The 17,029-nt window shown below is 31.5% G+C and overlaps 2 protein-coding genes across 4 annotated transcripts in view; one reads left to right on the top strand and one right to left on the bottom strand.

The window, feature by feature from the left end:
• The window catches only part of CFAP36 (cilia and flagella associated protein 36), a 47,842-nt gene extending 43,067 nt beyond the window's left edge, over positions 1 to 4,775 (top strand). The window contains exon 11 of the mRNA XM_081265263.1: positions 4,757 to 4,775. Within this exon, the coding sequence (XP_081121389.1) occupies positions 4,757 to 4,760 (4 nt within the window). The 3' untranslated portion in view covers positions 4,761 to 4,775. The remainder of the gene's footprint in view (positions 1 to 4,756) is intronic.
• Positions 1 to 17,029, bottom strand: part of PPP4R3B (protein phosphatase 4 regulatory subunit 3B) — a 65,932-nt gene that overhangs the window by 8,888 nt on the left and 40,015 nt on the right. For 2 of the 3 annotated variants that reach the window (XM_081265249.1, XM_081265250.1), the window contains 7 exons: positions 14,129 to 14,260; positions 12,462 to 12,564; positions 9,404 to 9,445; positions 7,339 to 7,497; positions 3,702 to 3,871; positions 1,653 to 1,792; positions 1,086 to 1,270 (listed from right to left, as the gene is read on the bottom strand). In XM_081265249.1, coding sequence (XP_081121375.1) covers positions 1,086 to 1,270; positions 1,653 to 1,792; positions 3,702 to 3,871; positions 7,339 to 7,497; positions 9,404 to 9,445; positions 12,462 to 12,564; positions 14,129 to 14,260 — 931 coding nt within the window. The remainder of the gene's footprint in view (positions 1 to 1,085; positions 1,271 to 1,652; positions 1,793 to 3,701; positions 3,872 to 7,338; positions 7,498 to 9,403; positions 9,446 to 12,461; positions 12,565 to 14,128; positions 14,261 to 17,029) is intronic. The other variant, XM_081265248.1, reaches the window with a different exon arrangement.

Raw genomic sequence — 17,029 nt, 5'->3', positions numbered from 1 at the left:
TGTGTCCACCGAAAACTAAAAAATAAATATTAAAAAATTCTCTCTCTTCCTCTCAAAAAAAAAAAAAAAAAATCATACGAGAATCATCCATTCTATGCTAGAGTTCTACAATGTTGTACTGTTTTCTTGAAAAGATTCATGTACTGTCTACTGTCTGCCTCTTCCTTTTATTGTCTTCTGTTCACTGACTCTATACTTCTTTATTCCTTGTTAAAACCTAATAACCTCCCCCACAATTAATACTTAAAACATCTATGATCAAGTCTATTAGTGTCTCATTCCCTGAATATTCCAGTTTCCTTATATTTCTTTTATGGTATAAGCATCCAGCCCCTTTAATATCCAGTTACTTCTATTTCTGTATGTGATTCTTAACAGCATGGCACTCAACACTGGCTGCAATACTTAAAAGTATGGCCTTACTGCTTCTTTCAACAGTAGTAAGAGTGGTACCTATAAGGATTAAGAAGAATCTATCAAAAGGTACATATTCCTTATAAGTCCAGGAAATGCTTTGTCTTTTAACATATAAATTTTTATTAATCATTTAAATGATATTTGCAAGACAGTATTCCAAAAACGCCAACTCCTCAGGACATAAAATTAAAGTGATTAGTTATTCTGAAAGATAAATAATTTATTTAAGATCTTAGTTTTATAAAACAAGTTAGACATATCTGAATGCCGGGGGAAATTTAACTTTTTTTCTTAATTATTTTCTTTAGGCAAGTTTTATAAAAGCTTTAAAATTTAGAACAAAGTTATTTCTTTGAGCTCAGTTTTCTAAGCTTTAAAAAGTCAAGGTAAAGTACTACAGAATATTTCTTTGAATCTATATATTTTTTATTATTCAATAATAACAGAAATCCTCAAATAATCTAGTAATAAAAATCCCTAGCAGAATTTTAGTGTAGAATAAAGCCCAGACTCCATAGAAGGAAAAGTGTTAGTAGATGATAAAATTTCTAAATAAAAACCAAACATGAAAAAAAAAAATTAAACATGAAAAGAATGCCCATACAGATAAATTTCTGTACTAAACAAAAGGAGGCACAATTTTTTTTTAAATTTCAGAATGTTAATACCTTTTTTAGTGTCCATAAATTTTTCATAACTATCTGGAAAATCATCTTCTGGCTTAGATTTTTCAACTGGTGCCACAACTGCTTTTCCTTCGTCCTCTTCATCGTCATTAAACCACATTTCTTCATCCTCTTCCAAGGCTTTTGCATCTCTGCGAAATCTGTTACTACGCAATATAGATGGTACACTGTAAGAAATATATCACAAATATTGAGTAATGATTTAAAATTCATGACTACATTAGTTCCAAGAGAAACTAAGGTAATTTTAACCGTGTGCAAATTATATCAAAATCACCTCAGTCATGGTACAAAATATAGTTCAATTCTCCAAAATATTTTCAGATATTATAAACTCAACTAAAAATTCATCTTGAGTTATCATACAGAGTAGCAAGTCATCATATAATGGATTTGGGGTTACTAGATTATTTGGGGTAAGGTTACTAGATTATTTGTGCTATCTAGTGACAGAAAATTCCTTGGTAAATTTCAAATAAAAAAATCTAAACTATGGAAATGTTTGGATTCAATTCTGTAAGCTATAAGTACAATATACTCCAGCAATACCTGTTCAGTTTCTGATTTTGTCTGTCTTTTTCTTGTTCATATTTAGTCTTCAATCCTTTGAATGTCTGAACATATTCAATCGATTCAAGTGCTTTATAAAAGTTTTCAACTATATGTGCAGTCAGAGACTTGATATCTTCCTGTATAAGCACAAAATTTACATTTCAAATACAATACAATGTTTGTTAGAAGAAAAATTTTAAAAAAAATGTAGTTCCAAAGCTGATTTAAAAAACGTTTTTCAAAATCACTTTCCAAAAATAAATGTCCCAGTTTCTTTATACATGAACCAGGACTCCACAAAAAACTTGGGAAAAAGGAGAAGCAATTCACTGGAGCCCTTTTTGGAGATATAAAAAGTAAATGGATTTAGTTTACATCTTTGATTTTTTGCATTTTGTAGCACTTCACAGTTTAAAAAGCACTTTCACATACAATTTCACTTGATTCTCAAGATTCTATTTCGTTTTATTATACTGTTTTCTAAAAACACAAAATGAGACAGAGAGGCTGGGTGTTCTGATTAAGATCACATGGCTTATTACTAAAGGGCAGATGTTAAAATCATATTTTTAACATCAATTTAGTGACTTCTGTTTACCAAAATAGCATGTTGTATCTAAATAATAAAGTAGATTCCTTTGACAATAGTACACACATAGTTCCAATGAAATACATCATCTGGAATTCTACTTGTTTATTCCTGGTATATACTATTTTATATGGACCAAAAGGATAATTTTGGGAATTCAATATATTTATTACTCAAATTTACTTTCAGAAAAATGTAAATTCAATTATGATACCAGGGATGGGATTGTGAACCAAAGTATCATTTTGTCAGTATTAGGAAAAAATACACGTTAATAAAAAAGTACACAAATACATACAAAGCTCTGATTCCTTAAAAAGTATGCTATGAACCTGGGTTCAGATACTAGTGAGCCAGTTAATTGCATTCCTTCTTTACTATTCTCAGAAAAACAATCTAGTTAGCCAAATAATCTTCATATGAAAATAACATGTAATCAGTGGAAATCACAATTATTAAGAAACAACTAGAGAGTAAATTTCTAGCTTTCATTTTTTAAAAATTGTTCTTTCCAACAATGTAGTCATTTCCTTGATGGAATAATTTCTGTGTGTATATGTGCAGTAGAGGTAAATTTGTTGTACTGATTAATTTGTTGTACTATCTTATTCCTATAGTTCAAATATAACTCTCTCAAAATCTTTTTATGACACATCTTTTGTTGCCTGAAACTGAGACGAGACATAGTTTCAAATACTGATTGTGCTACTAATCAAATGAAAGCTCTTGATCACTTTGGTTATCTTAATTTCCTCATCTGCAAAGTAAGGTAACTGAAGGAGTACATCTAATCCTTGTCTTTCTGGTCTTTCCAACTTAAAAATTATAAGATCTCATCATATCTTTATGTATTTTGCATCAATGTCTACCAAATTATTTCACAATCTTATCTATCCATCTTTTTTTTAAATTACTACCCTGTAACAGAAAACTACCTTAAATCACATGAATGGTATGCATGATTGAAATGCTCATATATGCCAAATGTGATCCTGAAACATTTGGCCAGTAAAAATGGAACTGACAAAATTAAGTAATTGAGGGGTTATATATAGCTCAGTTGGTAGAATGCTTGCTGTGCATGCAGAAGGCCCTAGGTTCAATCCCTAGGACCACAGAAACAAAACAGTTTACACTGAATTTCACTTTTAGGACCTGGATTTGATCCCCAGCAACACACACACACACGCACACACACACACACCAAAACCAAAACAAAACACACTAAACTACAACCACATGGCAAATAAGAATATAATAGTATCTGATTTTTAAAAAAACTTTAGTTTATTAGAAATAGGTTCTAAGACACTTAGAATCACAATTTTAGGAGAAAAGGGGGAATGAAGAAATCACTTGTTTACATATTATTATTTTACTTTTACATATAATTACTTCTTCACAAATAGTTAATTCTTTTACATATAATCACTAAGAGTTCTTTAATATAAACTTACCACTCTTATAAATTCAAACAACTCAATAACAGCTGAATTCAACAGATTGTACCGAGTTCCATTATCCAGAAGAGCATTTATAACTGGCTCAAAAAGATTTCCCTTGGTGATGTAACGATTGTAAAATTCATCTTTAAGGCCAATTATCCGTCTCATAAATCGAAGAGCACCTAATTAAACATAAACAAGGGAATAAGCTGGTGATTTTACTATAATTTATTATTTTAGAAGTATTTTTGCCATAAAGTAGTATATACGTTCTTCTAAAACAAAAAGTAAAATTGTGCACTAAAACAATTGGGTTTTGAGAAAAATAAAGAGTTCAGGGAAGATAGGTAAAAACTGGTACAACTTTATATCCATAGTTAACAATATCACAGGAAAAAGTATCTGGGAGATAAATAATCCACTTAGGTGGTCAGCTCCATGGCAAAGAGAAGGAAAAAAATATTAAAAACTTATAAATGATGATGATGATAACACTTAGCAGTGTTTGGTAGACACAGTAAAGATAGTTCAGTATGAATTGGGGCCGAGGTCGGGAGAGGAATGGTATACAGTCTGCCAAGAGTCAAGATAGCCTTTCTGGGAGAAGGAAATATGAAGGCAGATGTTTCTAGATTTTCTGAAAATACACCAAAGGACAATAGAGGATATCTAAAAAAAATCTTTTTTGTTTCATTTTTTAACTTTTCCAATGAAGGTTATAATTCCTCTCCCATGATTCTAGCTCTTCCTGCCTTGAAAAAACCATCTGTGAATTACCGCTACTTTCACATTATAATAACATTCCCCTATTTACCAACTGTATGAGCTATTTTTCCTTGGGAAAGCATGTAGTGTGGTAGATAAAAATATATTTATAAAAGAAAAAATAGCAACGAGCTTCTCATATTTTAAAATATTAAAAGAAATTTCTCTTTTAACGAGCTTTTCCTAGCTAAATAAATTTAGCAATATCATTACTAAAATTTTTAGGGAACACAAAAAGGATTGTGTTTTTAATCTTTTTTGTATCTGATATTATAACCTTTCCCTCTTAATTTATTCTACAGATAACATCAGTTGTCTGTTCAAGAACAGAAGTTGGTTAAATGATCCAGTTGTGCCTGTTCTAAGAAGCTCAAATATCTGAGAATAAAATAGAAACAGGTTACATAAGGTATAAGTGTATGTTAACTGGAACACCACCAAACAAATGTGGGGAGAAGTGCTAGACTTACAATATCACCTCTTTTTGTGGCAGGATAAAAAATATTTCATTTAGGATTGAAAAAACAAAACAAAACAAAAAAACCCAAAACTGAATAACTGGCAAAGGTGTGACCAATCAGGCATCCATAAACTACTGTGAATGAAATGACATGCATGCAAAGCTACAGTTACAATGTAACTTTTAATGACAATTCTTTTTTTTTTTTTTTAAAAAAAAGAGAGAGAGAGACAGGGGAGAAAGAGAGAGAGAGAATTTTTAATATTTATTTTTTAGTTCTCGGCGGACACAACATCTTTGTTGGTATGTGGTGCTGAGGATTGAACCCGGGCCGCACGCATGCCAGGCGAGCGCGCTACCGCTTGAGCCACATCCCCAGCCCCTTTTAATGACAATTCTAAAGCAACATATTTAAATACTGGAAATTCATTCCATTAGAATATAACCATGTTAATGGGAGTACTGCACAATCATCAAAAAGTACTATTTATCAAAAACCAGATGGGAAAATCAACTATGAATACATTAATGCTTCTAAAATTAAAATTCAAATAGAGTAATTCTAATCATGATGAACTGAAGAAAACAATTTTTTTTAAATATTTATTTTTTAGATGTAGTTGGAAACAATACCTTTATTTTATTTATTTATTTTTATGTGGGGCTGAGGATCGAACCCAGGGCTGCACATGTGCAAGGCGAGTGCTCTACCGCTGAGTCACATCCCCAGCCCCTGAAGAAAACAATTTTTAAGATACTGCGCAAGGAAAAAATCCTTAACAGTGACAAAGAAAATTATGAAAAAGAAAAAAGAGGGTACTCTGTAGGTTCTTATAATAGAAATATTTTAACCTCCCAGTACTGGGAACCTGGGTAGTTTACCACTGAACTAAATCCCTAGTCCTTTTACAGGCGAGTGCCACTGTGCCCAGCTCTACATACATATTATAATGGCACAATAAACATTGCTATTATTTCAACTGATGAGATTAAAGAATAGACAGTCCATAATTAAGACATAAATGTATCTGTTTAACTTACTGTTTAATAAAGGTGGTATTTTAATTTTGTGGGGAAAATGTGGTTTATTTAATAAAGGTGTTGGTATGGTTGTCTTATCCATCTAGAAAAGAACAAATCTAGACCATCACTTCAAACCATATCCAAAACCATCTTTCAGATGCATTATACACCACACACACACACACACACACACACACACACACACGCACACGCACACGTAAAAAATGAAAGAATAAAAATATTAGAAGAAAATTGAAAAGAATACTTAGAACATAGAAGACTTCCTGAACAAGACAAAAACAAAAAACTATCAACAAAACAAAACAAAACAAAACCCCAAAGACCAGGAGGAAATAAACTGTATTTTTTGTTAAAGAACTCTTAAGAAAAAGATAACATGTAATTCACAACAGAGATAAATGAATATTGTACTAAAATTGGGACAATGCAAATTAAAAGAAGAATGGAATACCACATTATCATCAGATTGATACCATTTTAAAAAGGCAATAGGAGTACAGGGATATTGTCAAATGCTTCAAGTTTTGGGGAAAGAAATCTGGCAGCTATATGTTAAATTAAAAAAAAATTATAAAAATATATGTTAAAAACTATGAAGTATATATAAGCACTTTATCCTGGCAATCTTATTACTGGGAAGCTATTTTACATAAATAAATAAATCAACATATAAAAAAATTAGTATTTCAGGCTATTTACAACTGTAGTTTGGAGTGGCAAAAAAGCAAAAATAATCTTGCAATCCATTCACTAGAAAATGATACAACAGTTTATGAAAGAGATTATGAAATGATCTGCTATCTTTAGGAAAAAAATTAATCTATACCATATCAACTAACCTAGAGTACCAGGACTGAGGGGCAGACAAATAAGTATGTTAATATGATTCAGTTTCTGTACAAATAAAAACAAAAAATCCTATGTGTGTGAATATGTTTACGTAAATTTGTATAGCAGAGAGAAAGGAATGAAAAGGAAAAAATGTATACAGTTAATAGTAACATTGGCTATTTTAAGATTATAAAAATAAAGGAGGTTAGGGAGATTAAGTTAGTAGAACATGATAAGTTTCATGAGCAAAGGGAAAAGATGGCAGGCCTGGTTCTATTAGTGAAATGCTGTCATTGCATTGTATTGTACAACAACAAAAATTAAGCTAAATGGGTGCCTGATTCAAGTTGGGAACCACTGTAATCTACTCCACTGGCCCTTTAAGAACACAGACGATCAGGACTTCTTACAATCATCTCATTAATAGCATACACACTGCTCAACAAATAAATAGAAAAAACTTCAAATGGTAATTTAGCTATCATCTCTACCAAAAATGTTGTTTCTTAAAAAACATTTTACAGAATGTCCATTTAAATTGTTACTTACACAAGGCCAGGAAAGTGTGCTTCGAATTCATCAAGACCAAAACTCTTCTTAGCAAGTCCTTGTTCATAATGTAGTTTTTTATATGGTATGTGTGATGTTCCACACAAAATGTAAGTAACTCTAAAATTAAGGCAAGTAGCTGTGCTGTTTGATAATTATCTAAAAAAGAAAGTCATCTCATGAAAATAGAATATTATAATACATCTAAATAGACTAAATAAGCTTATATCCTATATATTAGAGCCATTTTCTTGTCTGTTTTTATGACAATTAAGAAGGCTGTAGACGTATACTTTTTCTTAGGCGGACTATCTGAAAGTATTATCAGTTTTACCTACTAAGTAGATATTTTCTAACAGAAAGAAAACAATCTGAATCTACAAATGTAATATAATCTACAAATGTAATATAACCTTCATTTCACTGAGTTTTCTTGGTAATGCTTCCTTAGTAAGTATTATCATTAATATTAATGATGCTATAAAAGGGTTCATACTAAAGAGGAATTACTTCAAATGTTTTGTCTAAAGTGCTCAATACAAATCTCTTAAGAAAAATTACTATGCTTTTTAAAAAATATTTTTTAGTTGTAGATAGACGATACCTTTCTTTTATTTATTTTTATGTAGTGCTGAGGATTGAACCTAGTGCCTCATACGTGTCAGGCAAGCACTCTACCATTAAGCTACACTGCAGCTCCAACTATGCTTTCTTTGAACACATCTAAGGGAAAGATATTTTTGGCTATTTGAATATAAAGTGAAAAAATATTACATTAAAAACTATTAATTTTAAAAGCATCAATTCATGATATCCATAAAGAGAGGCCCACTGAAATAAACTAGTGTGCTTTTCCCCCTCAAGAGGCTTTGATTTGTAAATTCAAGAAATGATTATGAATTGCTATCAAATTTTAATGTGTATTAAGGACTTATATGGATAATTATGCTGTATTACAAATGTTTTAGGCAACGAAATAGGAAATATTAAATTGTGAGAAAACTGTGGAATCACAGCCTTACAAAATAGAAAAAAAAAATCAACATCCCAAATACAATTTTTTTTTAATACAAAAGATGATAAGCACATACTCTGTGGAAATATAAGCCCATTTGGAGTAAAGCAGCATTCTTTTTCATAACAAAATGGCCATAAAAAATATAATTCTGGTATTTCAAAGATTGCTTCCACTTTAAATGCAAGTAAGAAGTTTTACTTATTCCCAACATAAATAGCCAGTATGTCACAGCCAAAATTCCTCACCATTAAAAAATAATTTTTTATTTTTCAATTCTACAATTGTATTTTAAAAAGGATGCATGGTGTTTAACAAATATCTTGTTTACCCTTTCCTACATTAGGTGAAGAAATTACTCTTATCGCTACATATCTCTGTCTAACCCTATTTAATTTCTAAATAGTCTCCTTATTTGAAATTGGTTCTCCTGGAATTTTTAATTTATTTTTCGGTACTGGGGATAGAATCCGGGACCTCGTGTATGCTAAGCAAATACTTTACCACTGAACTACATCTTCAGACCCCATTCTACATTATTATTAGAGACAGAGGCTCCCTAAATTGCCCAGGCTGAGATGGAAATTGTGATACTCTTGTTTTGGCTTCCTGAGTGGCTGAGATTACAGGCAAGAATCCCCTTACCCAGATCTCTCCAGGAAATTTGATGAACTTGGCAGAAAAGATGAAAAGCTAGATGCACATAGTATAGTTTCAATACTACCAGACCCACACCTATTATACCTGTTCCAAGTGGAAGTAACAATGTTTAGACTTAGGTTCAAGGATAGTAAGAACAGACAATGCCTTCTTCAAAACCATAACAGAAAATACGCTGCAAATTTACAGAAAAAAAACAACTGTTTTTTCCATATTTTGTATTGAGCAGGTGAAATTTCTTCTTTATAATAAAGAAAAAAGTGAACCTATTATTTGATTTTATCTTATGTTGAAAATATGCTTTCCTTAGCCTTATATAAATGCTTTATACTCTGAGAAAAAAATAACTTAGAATTTGTATTAGTTCAGAAAATATGAATTTATACTTACCAGGGCAAATTGTGTTGTTTTTGTTAGATCCAACTATGTTATCTAAAAAAAAAATTACAATTAACTACTTCAGTAACAATATCTCATACCTCACAGATACTTTATAATATGTAAAACTCATCTTTAATCAATCACCTTTAACCTTCATAATGATCATTAAGAGCTGGCTGCCTTGGTTAGTTATATATATCTATCTGTAATCTTTCAAAAAATTGGGCGCAGATGTGGAATTATTAAAAGACAACATAGGATAAGTATTCTGATAAAAATATAAGTGAGACCATAACCAAAGATAAGACTGACTGATAAATCTTCTTTTATCTCCCATTCATCATTAACAATCAGGATATTGTTATATCCTCTGGATCACATATTTAAAAACAGAAAATACAGAAATTTTAAAACTCTGGAATAACATATGTTAATGATATGCTTTAAAAAATAAAAGCAGAACATTTTTTCAGGCATATATAGTTTATCATGCACATATAGGTGCACTGCATAGGGAAACGCATTGCACAGAAAGGCAAATTACACTGTATAAGAATGTATACTGAAGCATTCTTTTAATAGCAAAAAGCTGGACACAAAGGTATATGAGAAGTGGAATAGCTAAATTATAGCCTACTCATACAAGAGAATACTGTGCAAAGATTTTTAAATGCTATTTATTTAAAAATAAATAAGAACTCAAGGTATCAATATGAATAAATCTCAAAAATAGCATCAAATAAAAGGAAAGAATGCAGGTTAATATGTATAATCAGAATAAATTTAATATGAAAAACAATGCTCTATTATACATATAAAAAGCATATGCAAATATAAGTGATAAACTCCAAATTCAGCATATCTTGAGGAATGGGGGAGTGGGGATAGAATGGGAATGAGAATTTGAAGGGGCATATTTTCATTGAAAAAAATCTGAAAAGAAGTTTAGTAAGTTAGTTTTTTATAAAGCCAATACAGAGTAAATATTATCTATTTACTTCTGTATGCTATAAGTGTTTTACTTTAAAATGAACATTAAATTGAGTAATTATAATTTACATAAATGGAATTATTCTATAATAAAATCTTCTGTGATGTGTTTTTGTACCCATTCAGTTCATATTTTTGAGAATTACTCAGTTGATACATCAAGAATCATTTCAATCACTATAACTCTGTATGGTATTCCATTATATGAATATACCATGTTTTATTCAATTCCCTACAACAAACAATGCAGTAACATTCTTATACCTACCATGTATATGCATAAACATTCCCTATGTTTATAGGGATATATAATCAGAAAAAAAAAATCTATGGTATTATAGGGTGTGTCTCTGTTACAACTTTATATTTTGTAAAATTCTGTTTACTTTCTCTTAATTGATTTCCAATGTTTTCAAGATAGTTGCTAATACTCTAGTATGCCCCCACATACTTGCTTCTTCTTCTTTTTGGTACTGGTGATTGAACCCAGGGGCACTTTATCACTGAGACACATCCCCAAGTCCTTTTTTAATTTTGAGATGGGGCCTCGCTAAGTTGCTAAGGCTGGCCTCAAACTTTCAATTCTCCTGCCTCAGCCTCCCAAGGTGCTGGGATTATAGGCATTATCACAGAGTCTGGATGCCCCCGCTAATTTCTGATTTCACAAATTCAGCTGTATACTTATCTAAGTCCTTTGTTTAAGCTAGCATGTGTTATGGCAACATCATAATATGATTTAAATAGGTGGGGTCAGTAGTATACTCCTGTAATCCTAGCAGCTAGGAAGGCTCAGCCACTTAGGGTTTCACTAAGTTTTTAGGGCCTATCTCAAAATAAAAAATAGAAATGGCTGGGGATGTGGCTCAGTGTTTAAGCACCTCTGGGTTCAATCCCTGGTACCAATCAGTAACTAAATACTGCAGGCTGATGAAATTTAAGATAGCTAGAATATCTACAGTTAAATTGGATATAGTAGAGATCAACTAAAAACTGATGCTGAATTAAATATATACCTAAAGATACTACTTACAACTGTAATAGGATTTTGTATTCAGACTGCCTTAAAAATATCTTTACGTTTCCACTCCCCTTTAATAAACTGAAACCAGAATTTGCAGCTTATAAATTATAGTTATAATTTATGCAATGAAGATAATAAGGGAATACAATAAAAATGCACATGAAAAGCCCTTTGCCCCTATATACTAGCATATGAGTGTACATTTACAGGTTTAATGAAAATGTTTGAAGAGCCAGGTGCAGTGGTGAATGACAGTAATCCAAATGACTCAGGAGGCTGAAGTGAGAGCATTACAAGCTGGTGGCCAGCCTCTGCAACTTAGTGAGATCTTGTCTCACAAAAAGGGTTGGGGATGTACCTCAGTGGAAAAGTGCCCCTGGGTTCATCCCTGGTACCAAAACAAAATTAAAAAACATCATTATTTGCTTTAATCAACTTTTTGTTTAACCCTTCAATCAATTTCTGACCCTGACATTGTGAAATAAGAGGGCTTTCACATAATGTTAAATTGTTCTTTGGAATTGATGTTTCTTGTAGGTTTTTGTTTTTTGATCCTGGGAATGAAACCCAGGGATACCTTATCACTGAGCATACTTGCTCCTTTACATTTTTTTGTTTTGTAAGAGAATTTGCTAATATGCTGAGAGTCACCTTGAATTTTTGATCCTCCTGCCTCAGCCTCCTGCATCACTGAAATTACAGGCTGTAGCACTGTCCCCAGCAGTACCCTCAGATTTCTAATGTAGCAATACACTGTTTGCTCTTAACTCTCTCCAGATAATCTATTCTAACTCTGGGGACAGTCTCCTTTTTTAAAGTGTCTCTCTCTCTCTCTCTCTCTTTATCAGTGTGTAATACTTTTAGCCAAAATTTTTATATCATTCTTTTCCACAGACACTCAGAAACAAGGAAAATCAAGAATTTTACTGCAGTATAAATATTTCAGTAGTAATTTCCCTGTCACATAAAGCACCAAGTAAACAGCATGTTAGTTTTAATATTTATTTCACTCGTATTTAAAAATAGAAGTCCTAAGCAGATAAAAAGAGAACCTACCTTTTTCACATTTGTCTTCTGAAGTATTAGTTAAAAGTGGTGCTGTTAGGACATGCATACAATGATTGTAGAAGAAGTTTAGAAATTCACTTTTCTCAGTTTTCTGAAACAAACACAATTAAGAAAACATCTTCAAGCATTATTAGTGCAGGTCATATACTAACAACACATTTTAAGATAAGGTGAAAAGAACCAAAAACTAGTTATATAATGTGAAAGAACCAAAAAATGGTTATAGTCACTTTAATACTATTTTTTTTTGCAGAAATGAAAAACCAAGTCTTTTATATATTAAATAAAAATGGAAGTATGATAGAATACTAAAATGTTTTTCAGAACAATTGTTTTTTTTTTTTTCAAAGATGCTGGCGATATGAAATGTAAGAACAATCAATCTTCCATACAACAAGGTAATTACAATTAACAGCAACGTATTCCATACCTGAAGTTGCTAAAATTAGACTTTAAAGTGTTCTCGCCACACATAAACTCGAAGTAACTGTGAGGTAAAAAATACAACCAACTAACCAAACATGAGAACAGCATATATCTTAATAGTTACTACTGATCATTTGTTTCTTATTGTATAGCTTCCTGATTCTTTTCCCAAAGAAACAAATGAATAGCAGTGGTTATTAAGGTATATGTTATTCTCACTTTGCCCAACAATGTTTGGTTAGTTGTATAAAATTCTTTCATCTTTAAAAGAGTATAATTCAAAAGCAGAAAAAGATCTGTTTCTAAAGAAAAACCAAAAACACTTAAAAAAAGAAAACAAAAACAAAAACAAAAAACAAACCAAACAAACAAAAGAAAGAAAGAAAAAGAAGTTTGGTATGAGCTACCACAATAATAATCCCAGCAAGTTGGGAGCCTAAGGCAGGGGAAATCACAAATTTGAGGCCAGCCTTGGTAACTTAGTAAGACCCTATCTCAAAATAAAAAACAAAAAGGACTGGGAGCTCAGTGGTAGAACATCTGTGGTTTAAAAAAGAAGGAAAACACAGACGTGAACACACGTGCCATGTGATTGGTAAAGTGCTTAAAATCAGGAGCCTTAGATTTCAATACCTATCCAAATTTGAAAAACTGCTGAATTAATTTATTAAGCCAATATGCAAAAATATGAAAATTATAATTATTCTTTAAATTTTAATAGTTTACAATTTAGAAAATAATATCTTGACTTTTTGCCATTATTTTTCACACAATTGGGCCCACAAACTAGGAAAGATTTAAAAATAATGTACGTATTCTCTAATTTCAAAGGAAAATAAAAGTAAAAAGGGCTGGGGATGTAGCTGGGTTCAATCCTTTAGTACTGCCAAAATTAAAGAGAAAAGAAAAGAGATCCTTAAGAATACATTCTTCTTTTATGATAAAAACTATGTAAAATTCACCCTTTATCACTTTATAGTAAGCAGTTTAGTTGTTTCAATGATATTCATAATGCCATGTATGAATTTTTATGATGTTAACAGATTATCAAGATTTTAATAATTATAATTATAAACTCGTATATGATACAACTGAATTGCTACAAGAATACCACTTCTTCTTGAATACTACATATACAAAGGAAGGTATTTACTATTTGTCAAAATCTCATTGCAAAGCCAGGTGAAACTCCCCATGTCCAAATTTTTAATATCAGGGTGATTTCTTACATTAGTTGTAGCCAGCATGTTCTCTGGATCAATTAGAGTACGAAGAAGTCCCATTAACTGAACTGCACCTCCTAACTCAGGATCAGTATCACAGATCATCTGTTCAATTACTACATTAATAAGAAGAATATCCTGAAAGAAAACATGTTTCCATTAAACCCCTGTTTGGATGTAAGATAAATACACCAACTGAAAGAACAATATCAGAATCATATAAAGAAAAAACAACAAACACAAGAGTTTCTTTAAACTTTTTTCTTCCTAGTGTTTTTCAAAATTCTAAAAACACTAGACTGAAAAAATATCACTCCAAAAGAAAGAAATTAAGAAAAAAAAAAAAAAAAGAATATGCCCCAGCTTATAGGAAAATAAAAAACAATATAGTGAATATTGTTCACTAGAGGTTCTACATTAGATTCTCATTCTAGATTTCAGCCTCAGGCATAAATTTAGAGGTTGACTAAACAAGTAGATCACACATTGTGTTATATTAAAACACAGAAAATCTGAAAACCACTCAGCAAAACAAACAAAAATGACAGACAAGGAGTATAACCTAGTAATGTAACTCTTTTAGGAGATGAGTGGATGAACACTGTTATATAATTATCTAATATTAAGTAGATTTGCTATTTTAGCTTTAATTTAAGAGTCAGAAAGCAACTGGCAATACAAAATATCTTTGCATTCTATAGATAAAAAAGTAGAAATTCTAAGCATAACAGGACAAAAAGTAATTGGTATGTCAAAAAATGTTTTGACATTAGCTCAGTGGATTTGAGGAACATGTTCTGAGAAATGCATTATTAGGCTATTTTGCTGTTGTTCAAACACCACAAAGAGAAGTTACAAAACCCAGATGGCACAGCTTGTCATATACCCAGGCTATATTTATAAATATATGGTATGGCCTACTAAATAAGATAAATCAAGCACAAGAGGAAATGATGCAATCAAGAAAAATATATGGAGATGGTCCCTTCCTAACATAGCATACTGTTTTGTAGTGAGAGTTGTTTTTTTTTTTTTTTTTTTTTTTTTTCCCAAAGAGACAGGATCTTGGCATTCTTATCCAGACTGGTCTTCAACTCCAGGGCTCAGGCAATCCTCCTGTCTAAGCCTCCCAAGGAGCTGGGACTATTGACATATACCCCATTATGACACATTAAATCTGTGTTTGAATATGTTTATGTAAATTTGTACAGGTATAGAGAAAATGAAAATGAGATATAAAGGAAGTTAACACTAGTTATTTTAAGGCCATAAAATAAAGAAGGTTAGGGAGATTAAAAGTCACTAGTAAATGAAAGTTTGATGAAGTAGATGGAAAAGAGAGCAGGCCTAAAAAATGATTTTTAATAGGTACATATACACTCTAAAATAACAAAAATGTAGTTGTTTATTATCAAATGTTATGTAATATACATAATAATATGTGCTGCTATTTCTTCAAAGAAGAATTACAAAATAAATTTCACAGAGCTATGCACTACAAAGAAATGATAAATGTTTGAGATGGCAAATGTGTTTACCTTGATGTAAATATTACACAGGGCTGGGGATGTTACTCAGTGGGGTAAACCATTTGCCTAGTGTGAGCAAGGAACTGGGCTTGATTCCCCCTACTACACACACATACACAAATTGATAAATGTATACACATATTGAGACACAAAGACCCATAAATATGTACAAAACAACAATGAGTGTTGGTGAAGATGTGGGGGAAAAGATACACTCATACACTGCTGGTGGGATTGCAAATTAGTGCAGCCAATATGGAAAGCAGTATGGAGATTTCTTGGAAAATTGGGAATGGAACCACCATTTGACCCAGCTATCCCTCACCTCAGTCTATACCCAAAGGACTTAAAAACAGCATACTATAGGGACATAGACACATCAATGTTTATAGCAGCACAATTCACAATAGCTAAACTGTGGAACCAACCCAGATGCCCTTCAGTAGATGAATGGATAAAAATATGTGGCATTTATATACAATGGAATATTACTCAGCAATAAAAGAGAATAAAATCATGGCATCTGCAAGTAAATAGTTGGAGTTGGAGGAGATAATGCAAAGTGAAGTTAGCCAATCCCAAAAAACCAAACAACGAATATTTTCTCTGATATAAGGAGGCTGATTTATAGTAGGATAGGGAGCAGGAGCACGGGAGGAATAGACAAACTCTAGATAGGGAAGAGGGGTTGGAGGGGAAGGGAAGGGGCATGGGGTTAGAAATTATGGTGGAATGCAATGGTCATCATTATCCAAAGTACATGTATGAAGACACAAATTGGTGTGAATATACTTTGTATACAATCAGAGATATAAAAAATTGTGCTCTATATGTGTAATATGAATTGCAATGCATTCCACTGTCACATAAATTTTAAAAAAATAATTAAAAAAGTGTGCAAAAATAAAAAAGTATACAACTTGGGACTCAACCATTAATTAATACCTCAAATAATCTGCTCTATTATACACACCCATATAAAACATTATCACAAATAATGGATTTAAGTTATACCTAAATAAAAACACAGTGGCAAGGGCAGGGTTGTGGCTCAGTGGTATAGTGCTTGGCTAGCATGTGTGAGACACTGGGTTTGATTCTCAGCAACATATATAAATAAATAAATAAATAAATAAAGGTCCATCAATAACTAATAATAATAAAAAACTACAGTGGCAAAGAAAGACTGCTTAAGGTATAGATCATTTATTGAAGGAACTGTGTTCACTGAAAGCCCCATAGTTTGTTAACTTGTAAAGAGAAAAAGACAATTTATATATTTCATAGTGAAAATAATAGAAACAACTATAGAGAGCTACAGCTTTTAGGAGATAAAAGAACTGCTTTAAAAAGAATCTTCTATAAGAGCTCTGTCCCT

Source organism: Spermophilus citellus (genome assembly GCF_964194105.1).
Source record: "Spermophilus citellus genome assembly, chromosome: 13".
NCBI lineage: Eukaryota > Metazoa > Chordata > Mammalia > Rodentia > Sciuridae > Spermophilus > Spermophilus citellus.
Note: the sequence above shows the minus strand (reverse complement) of the source record. Positions and strands in the feature narration are given on the sequence as shown.